We start from the raw sequence: 12,109 nt of genomic DNA on the forward strand, positions 1-12,109 counted from the left end.
TTGAAAAGGAATGACAGAATTTTCAGGAATCAAGAATCAGGTGTTGCAGGAGTAGTTAACAAGTCGATTAAGAGTTACAAAGAGTAGAGTGATATTTGATCTTGGGTTGTTGATGGCTTTTGTCAAAGATGATTAGGAATTAGTTTATTTGATCTGTTTAGTATTTTTCTATTGAGACAATGATGCTCCACCTTGTTGTGTTGAGCTTTTATTTTAGAAAAAAAAAAAAAACCCACTATTGCTTCTTCTTTACAATAGTACAAATTTAGCTAAATTCCAGTTCTCTATGTTTTGAGAGATTCATTTCTTTCGTTACCTTCTATACTGTCATATATAAAGTCCATGTCGCCCTCAGAATCTCTATCAATGTCCACAACTTTTTCTCTTAAGCTTTTTTTTTTCTTTGCCCTTCTTTCTTTCAATCTCTTAAAGCTATCAACAACAGTTACATTCTTACCTTCTCCGAATGTTCTGTCTCCATGTTTCAATCCAATTGGTTTTCTCTTTCTCACTTCCACTCAGGTTTTCATTCTCCATGCCACAAACGACAAAGTATAAAATTCACCCAAAAGCAACCATAATAACCTTAGACAATTGAAAATAGAGAAATGGATCAAAAAGCCACAGGAGCCCTGTAAAAAGGGCATTGCAGAAGCAGAACCGGTGTGGTGGTGCTCCGGTCCTGGAGGTCGACGAGCTAGAGACAGCAACGCTAGGCAGTGGTGGCTGGCGAGCCAGAGGCGACAACAATATGGTCAGAGACTATGCTGCCAAACTCTATCACCGATTTGGAGCCCCTCATGTGGTGAACCCTTATATAGGTAACCTTAATATCCCCATCTCTTGTTCATGAACCCCAGTGCCACCATTCATTTGATTCTTTTCCAAGCCTTGTTCCTCTCAAGGGGTTGCCGGCTTGTCGTCTTTGTCTAGTCCCGCTAGACAACGGTCACTCCACTTTTCCAGCTTTCTTTCTGGACTATGGGAGGCTATTGTAGCCCGTTATTTTCCTCCTCCTACAATCCATATCTTATTTGTTCTTCCTCACCCTTCAATTTCATAGCATTTGTATTGGTTTGTATAGTTCTTTTGATTGTCACATGTCAAAGTTTAATATCTCTAGTTGGAGTCTTGCAGTCGTAGCACAACTGTGCTTGTGACAACATTAGTGTTGAAAACCTCCTTAAAGTAATGGTTGGAGCTACATTGAAGTAAGGGACCTCTTTTCACAATATTAGGTACATTTAATTTGTGTTTTCATTTTCTTTTTTTATTTTTAAAATTGTCAAGATAAAAGATAAAAACAAGTAAAAACAATCCTATTTTCTCTTTTAACTTCACAAAATCCTGAAAAACGGAAAATGAAAACAAAAGCCAATCCACCCTAGAGATTGTTTCATATTAACTTGGTTTTTGATCTTTTGATGTGTCCAAGGGTATTGGCAAGAAGTGTAAGGAAAAGATTAGATGCGTATGCTATAGCCATTGATCAAAAGACGCAACATGTATTGGATATTCAAAAACCAATAGCAGTATTTGCGCATTGAAAATTAAAAACACAGCAAGGGTTGATTATCAAAACTAATGATGACAAAATAAGGATGCATTTCATGTAACTCTCTAATTACAATCCAGTATCAATAGATAGGAAAACTAGAAAAGAAAAAATCCTATGCATAATCCTTAGTAGCTACATCCCATGGAATCCTCGATCGGTCTAAAAAGTGAAGATGATTTCTTAAGAGGTGCTTGGATGATATGATAATGGAGCAACGTGTTCACCAAATAGGACAGAATATCCTTCTTCGAATGCAAGGCAACTGCCACTTTCATAGACTATATTTGAAGCCTTGGCAGGACAAAACCCAAGAAGGCATGCCATGATTCATCGAGTAACAGCCACTTTCATGTTCTGTTTATAACAGTATAATCTCAATGGACTAAGCTATATAATTTTGTTGGCGAATTTTCGTATCAATGTAAAGTTGGAAACAACCAACCTGATCAAAACTACTGGTTTTTCTTGAGACTGGATGCGGAAAAGGCTGATTTCGGTGTTTGACTGGACCTTGTTTTACTGGCATCCAGATTAGAACTTCTAATAATGAAAAGGAAAGTCTCAACAAGCATGGCCACCACTAATCCAAGAATTCCTCCAGCAGCATTCTGTAACATAGATAAGAGAGGAAGAAAGAAAAAGGATAGTCAAGAGGAGATTCCACTTGGCTAACGACTAAAACTAAACTAATTGAGGATAAATGGATAATAATGAAAAACAGATTTTAGAGGGTACCATGGCAGGACTGTGATTAAACAATGCTCTAAATGCAGCATAACCAACAAGATAGCCAGTAAACATGGTAACCACCACATGTAATCCTGAAAAAATGTTCAATAATAAAAAATAAATGTTAGTAATATAACATGTATAGATGAATATTTGCCAAATAACATGCTTAAAAGAAAAGGCAGAAAACTATAACAAATAGAATATTCAAGGGACTAATTTTTAAATAATATCAGAACTCCCAAGCACAAAAGAGAGTTGAATCGACAAGGAAAAGTTATTGTCATCTTATAATGGAAAAGGAACAAATATCGAAAGTAAACTAAACAGAACGTATTTGAACTTGTGAAATTGTCATTAACCATTTGTCTAAAGTTTTATCCTTCCGAAAGTTTTCAGCTATTAGATTACAAATAATTATCTTGTACATAATCCAATGAAAAAAAAGGCAATCCAGTACCCCAAGCTCCTTTTCACCTCCAATTACAGCCAAAATAGGATTTTAAGGTAAATCATACTACCAAATCCAAGTATCCCACCAAAGACATTCATGCGAGTAAGTTAAAAAACCAAAGCTTCCACAACTTCAAAAGGCACAACTTAAACAGTTGAATTGATCCATGTTTCATTTTAGTAACATGGGAAGCAAATCATGAAAGCAAAAGTAATACTTTCTCATTTCACAAATAACAAAACTAACAAACAAAGAAGGATCTATAGCTACATAAAACACTAGACTAGACTATGATATTACAAACTATAGTCCAAGAGATAAGACTTAATTGGAAAGGTAATTACCAAATCCTAACTGGTCCTTGTAAGAAGAGAATGGTTCCTCAACTTCCTTCTTTGGTGCAATGTCCTTCACTAGCTCTTGATAAGCTTTCCTTTCAGCCAAGTCTTGCAACTTTTTCAGCCTTGACTTCAATTCTTCACTCTTCACAAACCGAAGGAACAACACAATAATCACTCATATGATGAAATTTCACCATGAATTGGAGACAAATACAGTAATGCACCACCTAATTTTCGAAATTCCAATTGTTCTTCCTATGTAAGTAACAATTTTTAGGGTTAAACAAGATCAAGTACAAATTTTGAAGCTGGAAGATTTGAGAAACAAAAATTAGGACAGCCGTAACTATCGAAATTTAAATTGAGAAATTAAATTGAAAAACGGGAACTAGAGTTTTGACTTTTGACCTTCTGCCTGGGCTTCGGGCTAGAGAAGACGAATCGCGTGCCGGAGAAGAGTTGGGTCAATTCGGGTCGGATGGATGGATCAGAGGCCATCCAGACAGAGCGGAGATGCTCGTATGAAAGCTCAGATTGGGAGAGAAGATCAGCGGATGTGTGTCGGAGGTGGTGGGAGAGATTAGGGTCTTGAGAGGCTCCAGAGAGGAAAACCCTAATTGATTCAGTGGTGGATATTACTAATCCGACCCGGTTTGAATCATTGGTAGCCATTGTTGCGTGGTTGATGCTGCTGCTGCTCCTACTGCAGGAGAGACGAATGAGTAGTCATGAAATAGAGGAAGGAACAAGGTAAGTCAAACCGTGGTTAAACTAGTTTAATTAAATATACAATTAAATTATTAAAATTCAATGATTTTTAAGTTAATAAAATTCAAAGTTTTTCAGTTTCATATAATTAAGGTTTTGAAAATCGGACCGGTCATCGAATTGCTCTAATTACTGGTTCTTTGGTTCAACCGGTCCAATCGGAAAAACCATTTATAATAAACATCTGATTCAATAAAAATTCAATGAATAAAGCAACTGATTCTAAACACTCTTTTCCTGCATTTTTTTACTTCAAAAGAGGATCATGAACAACTAGTTCTATGAATAAACAAACTACAATGATATGCAATGCCAAAAATAAGCCAATGATGAAATAGTAAAGGGTTTCTCTCTTCAATTCAATGTTCAAGCTTGTAACAGACCAGAATCACCATAGTAATACCATTGAAATAATCTTCCTTCTTAATTCTTATATACCTCAGAATTTCCTACAAAATGAAAATCGAACACAACACACAGCCTTAAAACAAAAACAAAACAACATTCAAAAATCAATCACCTCTTCCAAACAGCCTTAAAACAAAACAAAACAATATTCAGAGTATGAGCATTGATCACAAAATTGATTTCTGAAACAACAAAATCAGCAGAACAAGGTTCAGAATTTGAGCATTGATCACAAAAAATTGATTTCTGCAAAAAAATAAACACAGCAAAACCAGCAGAACAGCATTCAGAGTTTGAGCACTGATCACAAAAAATTGATTTCTGAAACAAAACAAACACTCCTCAAAACAATGAAAACTGATTTTTTTTTTTCAGAAGAAAACAATGAAAACATGAAGCGTATAATAAATCAATGATCACCAATATCCAGCAATAATCTCAAAGACAATAATAAATACACAACAACAATTTAGCAAATAAACAAGAACAAGACCTAAATAGAAAATCCAACAAATTAAATCGCAACAACTTAATAATTTAGCAAATTAAAACAACAGCATCCCAACAATTTAGCAAATTATCAATTTAACAAGTTCAAGAACAGAAAATCACAACAAAAACAAAAACAAAAAAAATTAAAAATGACAGAAGAAATTAGCAAATTAACAAATTAAGAACAACAACAGAAGAACAATTAGCAAATTAACAAGTTCACAATAACAGTTAAGATTTACCAGAAGAAACTAATGCAAGTGGAATCATCATGCTAATATATTTTCTGGAAAGATGCTATTTGTGCATCTAAAATTTCCTAATTACTAAGATCCAATTATTCTAATTTCACATGCAATCAACTTACTAAAGTTTCTAAAAGCTAGAAATTATCAAACCAACCAGAAATATGGTTAAAGCATTTCATCAAACATGTTGAGTGCGGCAAACAAACGGCGGCTGAAGCGCGGCTGAGCAGACAAAGACGACAGACGCCGAGCTCAAAGAAGCAGCTACGATCGGTGACAGCGAACAGGAGTTGAAGACTTGGAGCACGAGGGAAGCTAGATAGACGGACGGCCGGGGAACTTTGAGTGCGAGGGGTTCTCTCTTTTTATTTTGTTAAAAAACATGAAACGAGGTCAACTATGAAAACCCATATAATTATTTTTATTTTGAGTAAAGTATCGTTTTTGTCCCAACGTTTGGGGTAAATCTTATTTGTGTCTCTAACATTTAAATCGTTTTATTTGTATCCTCAATGTTTGTAAAAGTGATTCAATGTTATCTTGCTGTCAATTACACATCATGAACGCTTTAGTTTGAGTTTTAAAAATCTCTTCTTAAAGTTAGAATACAAATGCCTGGGATAGAATCAATGATCTACTCCAAAAAAGAGCTCATCAAATGTTGAAATTAATTCCTACAACATTTACATAATTCACTTTTCTAGGGACATAATTGAATCTAAACACAAATAGTGGGTATAATATTAAAATCGAACACATCCAAGTGAGACCTAATTGAGAATGAATACATTCAGGTGAGAATAACTGAAAAATATAATCTGATTTGTTAGTATAATTGATAGTAGGATAATATTTATAAACATTAAGAATACAAATAGGACGATTTAAACGTTAGGGACACAAATAAGACTTACCCCAAACGTTAGGACAAAAACGATACTTTACTTAATTTTAACATTAATTTTAGAATTTAGTCAAAGTTTTTTTTCACTTCTTACAGTATCTCTTAAATTCTAATACTTAAATTCTAATACTTAATTGATTTAATCAGAATATTTAAATACATTAGTTGAGAAAATATAAATATAAATATTTAATATTTTTATTTAACATATAAAAAAATTACATTTAATTTATATTTTTTCAAACATCTTATTTGTAATATAATTTAATTTTAATACACTATAAAATAATGATCAATATTTAATTACATAACATTACATCAATAAAAATAAGAGGCTTGTTATACATACAAGTCTTTTTGGCTTACAAGTCTTACAAGTTAGCACAAGCCCAACAAAACACACGCATTACACTCTTACATTCAAAAGTAAATAAACGCACGTTATTCAACCACTTCCTGTTTCCAAAGCGCGCTACTCACCATGCATTATGAACGACTCTTCTTCTTCTTCCTCCATGAAAACGAGTTTTTTGCCAAATTTGAAGATAATGGAACTTCAGAAATACACCCAAACAATTACAGAAATACAACTAAAGGATTACAGAAATACACCTAAACGGTTACAGGAATTCACTCAAATGATTATAGAAATACACCCAAAGAATTACAGAAATACACCCAAAAGATTACAAAACTACACCCAAAGGTTTTAAGAAATACACCCAAAATTCGTTGAAGTACACCTTATGCATAATTTAGAACTCTTTCTCTTTCTCTTTCTCCTCCTCATCTTCTGCTGCTTCTTTTTCTTCAAAAATAATTTCAAAGCTTGATGTTAAAAAACAATAGAAGTCGAGAATAACGAAGAAAGAAAATAGAGAGAAAAGCACGTAAATGAAGAAGTAGAAAGAGAAGGCAAGAAACGAAAGAAAAGAAGAAGAAGAAAAGGAAGAGGAAGAAGAACGTGCAGCAAGAAGAAGAAGAAGGTGTAGTGAAAACGTACAGTAACGGTTCGAAAGCGCGTTAATATAAATAACTTGTAAAGACTTGTATAAAAAAACGCTTGTATGTGGAGAATTATTCTAAAAATAATTCGCATGAATGTGATGAATAATAAGATTGTGCATGACCAGGAGCATGCAATTTAATATGACAAAAAAATAGAGGTGATCCCGGATACTGGGTATTCAATTACTCGTTCAAATTCAAATCGAATTAATTAAATTGTTTTGAAACTAACAAGTAATCAGATTAAACACGAACCAAAGTAATGACCCTCTCTAGTAATTAGTTTGCTGGAGGTATGGAATCCGAACTAACCTGTAGATCCGACTATGTGATAATCAATAAAAAAAATTTAAAACATTATATACCTTTTAATATGTTTGAATTTTAATATGTTTAGTTTTTAATGTGTTTGGTATTTAATATATTTGGATTATTTCTATTGATTTTACATGTTTATTGTATTTATAAAATTTTTAAGATAAAAATTTTATTTTTTTAATTTTTTTTATGAATTTTTGTTTTATTGGATACCCAATTACTCAAACCAAACCAATTCATTTTTAATCGGTTTGATTTGATTCAGATACATAAAAATTTTGAAAAAATTTTAGAAATAATTATATCTTTATCAAATAATAATATAAATTGGTTTGTCTAATTTTTTTTATATCAAAATTTGATGTGGGAATTAAAATTTGTTAATAATTAAATTATTCAACTAAACATTTTTTAAGAATCGATTTAGAATACTCCTCTTAAATATTTTAATACAAAAAGTAACACTTTGTGAAAAAGAGTTTATTAAAATTGTATATTGTGTGAAAAAAAAAAAAAAGAAAGACAAGAGAAAGATGAATCAACAAGGGAGAGAATGACAAAAGAGTTGTGATTTGCTAAGTATTACCTTATTCTCTTCTTCTTCTTCTTTTAAGCAAATATATTCTTTAAATGTGAACTAACGAAGTATTTGTGTTTGTGTTTGTTTTCAAATGTTGTTCCATGTGATTTTTACCTGGATCTTAGTAGGTATGGGGTAATCTATATAGATTTGAGTAATAATAATTTGTCTGTTAAAGTTCCTACTTCAATGGTATAGTAACTAGATTTTTAATTTAACTCTTAAAATTTTTGATATTACGATTTTAAATGAGTTTATTGATTTTATGAGATTTATACTAAATCTAACAAATTTACGATTTAACTCTTATTAAAATTTTACGTCTTATGTTCTTAATTTATCTTTTTTATTTCACATAAAATCTTAATTTTCTCTACCTTGCTTAATGAGATCAGCTTTTTAACGAGTGACGAATCCAAAAAATTTTATTAGTGGAGATAAAATATGTAAGACCCAAAAATTTCAGAAAATCTTATTAAGAGCTAATTTTGATTTATTTATTCATTAAGTACTTTAATCTCAAAAAATTATTTTATTAAAAATAATTAAAACAAATTTTGATTAATTAAGTTTAAAGTAATTTAAGGTTTTATCTAATTTTATAATTAACGAATCATTTTCTATATTTAAATTATAAAGTTTAATAAATATAAAATAATAAGAATTTTATATGATTTGGTTTAAATAATTAAGATTTTGTAATTTAATATTTTAATTCTTATAAACAAAGAAAATTAATTATACTATTTTAAATTTTAAATTAAAATATTTAATTAAAAACTAATCAACAAATTAATAATTAAATAATATCTTTAAAATAATTTTAAAGAATTAATTTAGAATTTAATTTAATATAATATCTCTTAATTTTATTAAAAAATTTCAAAATTTCAATTTGTCCAAAATTCCTAATTTTATATTTGTCCCAAATCAAACTCTAATTATACCCTAACCCCTAACCACCACCGCCATAGTGCCCTTTCCTTTAAAGAAACATAGTTTCAGAATAAACTAAAAGAAAAAGAGAAGGAAAATGGAAACAGGGAAAGCAGGGGAGAGAGAGTGAAATCCGAGAAAAGAGAGAGAGAGGGAAGGGCGCCGGTGGAAAGGGGAAGACGCGCCGGAGCTGGTGGGCTGTTCCGCCGCTCTTCGTCACGGTTGAGGCCGTCGCCGCCGCAGATGTGTCTGTGCCGTTGTATGTCGCCGTCAGAGGAAGAGGAGCGCGAACCAGAGCCATGCAAGGGAGGAGCAGAGCGCGCGCAAGGGAGAAGCCACCGCTGCCACTGCTGAGGTCACTATCGTCGTCCTCACCGCAAGCAGAGTCACTGCCATCCATGGTGGAGCCGAGGAGAGAGAGTGCCCGAAGAGAGGAGACTGACGGATGAGGAGTGCGATGCGAGGAAGGAGACGATGTTTACGTCACTGCCGCCAAATCTCACCACCGCTGCTGGAGCCTCTGGCCGTCGGGACCGCCTTTCTTACCACCGCTGATGAAGCTCATCGGAGTTGCTCGAAGGTTACTGTCGCTCTATTTGGTTTTGTTGGAAGCTGCGCTGCTGCAGGTGTGATTGCCGAAAACTGCCGCCGGAACCCTGTCTTCTTGGTTGGTCGGTTAGATGGTATGCAGCAGTTGTGTAAGTCTTTGGTTGTTCAAGCTGGAACCTTTTCCAAACAAGTGAGAATAAACAACACTAAGAAGAGTTTGCAAGCTGCCCCTAGTATTTCTTATTCGTCAATTTAAGACATTCACAGTGATGATGGTGGATATGGGTTCTGTGTCAAGTTGTGTTGTGTTGGTTCCCTTGTGAATATGATGCCAAAAAAAGATGATGATGGCCGGTTTGTAAGTGGAGGGTGGAAAAGTGAGGATGGAAGGCTGGTATTCAAGCTTCAGATGGAAGAGAGTAACGATGGAGGATTTTTATGATATTAAAACATTGAAGATTGGTGGTCATTCAGTATGCTTATTTGGAATATTTGATGGTCATGGTAGTTCTCGTGCTGCAGAGTATTTGAAAGAGCATATCTTTAATAATCTCATGAAGCATTCAAATTTTCTTTACTGGCGCCAAATTGGCTATAAGTGAAACGTATCAAGGGACTGATTCTCAATTTCTGGATTCTGAAAAAGACACTTTCTGGGATGATGGCTCTACTATTTCAACCGCTGTTTTAGTTGATAACCATCTCTATGTTGCTAATGTTGGAGATTCTGGGACTATAATATTGAAAGCTGGTAAAGCAATTGCTCTCTCAGGATCACAAGCCAAACAGAAGTGATGAACGGAAGAGGAATTGATGCGTTTAACTACTGAGCGTTGACTAAATTGAGGTAGGAGTTTTTCTTAAAATCTAATTTACATTACAGAGTTGTGATAAATGGATATTGATGCAAAAAGATATATTTCTGTGATTATATTTGTCTTGTGGATGTAATGGATTGTTGGACTGGATTATTGGGTGCTTGACTGCTTAAGTGAAGTACGGTTGTTGATAAGAAATGGATTTGGAAAGTTATTTACTTGAGTATTATAAAAAGTGATTTTTCTTGGTTTGAAGTTAAACCGGTTTGATTTTGAGTCGGTTTGATTTTATAAATAATTTAATACTTGAGCTGGTTTGGCTTTAAAAAGAGTTTTATTATTGAAATTGGTCTGATTTTGAAAATACTTTGATATTGGAATTGGTTGAATTTTGGAAAGTGATTGAGATTTGGAAATGGTTAGAAAGGATTTGAGAAATATTTGGAACGGACCCGAAAAGGGTGGTAGTGTCCGAGTTTTAAAAGAAATGCTGTCGAAATTTTATAAAATTGAAAGCTTTATTTGAAGTATTTAATTAAAAAGATTTGTTTTTAAATGTTCTATGTTTTAAGATTGATTTATTTATCAAAGAAAGAATTATGTCTTGAATTAGGACTGTTAATGAATGAGATGGAAAGAAGGATGATGAGGATTGATGAGGATTTTCCTTGAAATATGGTTTTTGAATGAAGTTGGAAATGAGGTTTGGATTGATGAATGATTATGATGTTAAGAATGTTGAGATATGATCTTTGAATTATTTATATGGCTTATGAATTTGAAATATCTGAGATACGAGGTTCCCTGGATTAAGTGCCGTGGCTTGCCACCACGTGTACCAGGTTGAAAACTTGATACTCTGTTGACCCTACGATGTAAGTGTGTGATCGGGCACTATATAAATTCCCGGGAATGTTACCCCCATTGAGTAATATTGATTATTTGAGAAAAAACTATGCATAGACTCTTAGGGATGCACGTCGGGGGACAGTCTAAGTACAATTCAGACTTGTCGGGTTGGCTGGATAACCGACAGATGAGCCTCATCAGCCATAGGACAGACATGCATCATATGCATTTGTATGCTTTGCTTGAGTTTGAACTTGTTTTGGTTTGCCTAATTGCTAAACTGTTCATAACTGCTACTTTGACTATTTGCTGTAACTGTTACCTACTTGTGCTTTCCTTGTCTGTCTTGCCTGTGTTTGTCCTGACGTGCTACATTTGAGATTAAACTTTGGTGCTATATTAATGATTGTGTTGTTTGATTGCGTGGTTGGTTTCTGATTGAAAGTTTCTTATAAGAAAGGAAAGATTTCGGATTTCTGAAAGATTAAACATTGTTTCTTTGAAAAGGTTTTGAACAATTACCTATTGGTTTTAAAAAGATTCATAAGGCAATGATAATCACTGAGCTTGAAAACAGTTTTCTTATAAAATATCTTCTTATGACAACTTTGAAATTCCGTGGTGAGACCGTGTGGTTAGGTTCTCACCCCCTACAGCTTTACCTTTTCAGGAACCAGATGAAGATGCATTAAGGAGTGTTATTCTGTGTTTGGTTTATATATTGTTGTATTAATTAGATTATTTTCTTCCCTCGTCTTTGTTATTACAAATTTGTAAGAGGGATAGGGGTTGTATGTTTTATATGTATATTATATTATGAGTTATTATGTAAGGAGTTTTGTATATGAATCTATGCCTGCTTGTATTTTTCTTAAGATAAAGTATTTATTTCCGGTTTTCGAAGAAATCAGCGATACAGTGTCGAGTCACAGGCTCCTATTTTAGTATTTAGTATGTAAAGTAGTCGTAATAATTCTTGTTATCAGAGTAACGCAGCCGGAAGCGTGACTTCTGATAGTGAGGATGTTACAAAATATGTATAACATGATAATAATTTTATAATTATGTTTTATTATTATAAAATATAATTAATCTTTTAACTATTTAACTAATAAATTAAAACACTTATATAGTAATTTAAATAATAAT

General features: G+C 33.0%; 1 protein-coding gene and 1 long non-coding RNA gene across 4 annotated transcripts; one reads left to right on the forward strand and one right to left on the reverse strand.

The window, feature by feature from the left end:
* Positions 375 to 5,351, reverse strand: LOC107618394. 3 transcript variants are annotated; one of them, XM_021110406.1, is made up of 6 exons: positions 5,153 to 5,351; positions 3,491 to 3,785; positions 3,086 to 3,224; positions 2,294 to 2,379; positions 2,001 to 2,166; positions 375 to 1,013 (listed from the first exon to the last, which is right to left on the reverse strand). In XM_021110406.1, exons 2-5 carry the CDS (start codon positions 3,752 to 3,754, stop codon positions 2,011 to 2,013), a joined length of 645 nt encoding a protein of 214 aa, XP_020966065.1. In that variant the 5' UTR covers positions 3,755 to 3,785; positions 5,153 to 5,351; the 3' UTR covers positions 375 to 1,013; positions 2,001 to 2,010. The 3 variants fall into 3 exon arrangements, with proteins under 3 accessions (XP_020966065.1, XP_020966066.1, XP_016175934.1); XM_021110407.1 differs by having other exon boundaries at positions 375 to 1,016; XM_016320448.2 differs by lacking the exon at positions 375 to 1,013 and adding an exon at positions 1,562 to 1,912.
* LOC107618393 lies at positions 8,805 to 11,733 on the forward strand. Its single transcript, XR_002353261.1, has 2 exons — positions 8,805 to 10,140; positions 11,631 to 11,733. It is a non-coding gene; the product is annotated as an uncharacterized LOC107618393 (long non-coding RNA).

The sequence above is a fragment of the Arachis ipaensis genome, chromosome B09, assembly GCF_000816755.2.
Source record: "Arachis ipaensis cultivar K30076 chromosome B09, Araip1.1, whole genome shotgun sequence".
NCBI lineage: Eukaryota > Viridiplantae > Streptophyta > Magnoliopsida > Fabales > Fabaceae > Arachis > Arachis ipaensis.

Coding starts and splice junctions, on each gene's coding strand:
- LOC107618394 (XM_021110406.1), bottom strand. CDS start 3,754: ATGGCTACCAATGATTCAAACCGGGTCGGATTAGTAATATCCACCACT. Junction 3,225..3,490: donor GCCCGAAGCCCAGGCAGAAG/GTCAAAAGTCAA, acceptor CGGTTTGTGAAG/AGTGAAGAATTGAAGTCAAG. Junction 2,167..2,293: donor TTAATCACAGTCCTGCCATG/GTACCCTCTAAA, acceptor TCTATGTTACAG/AATGCTGCTGGAGGAATTCT.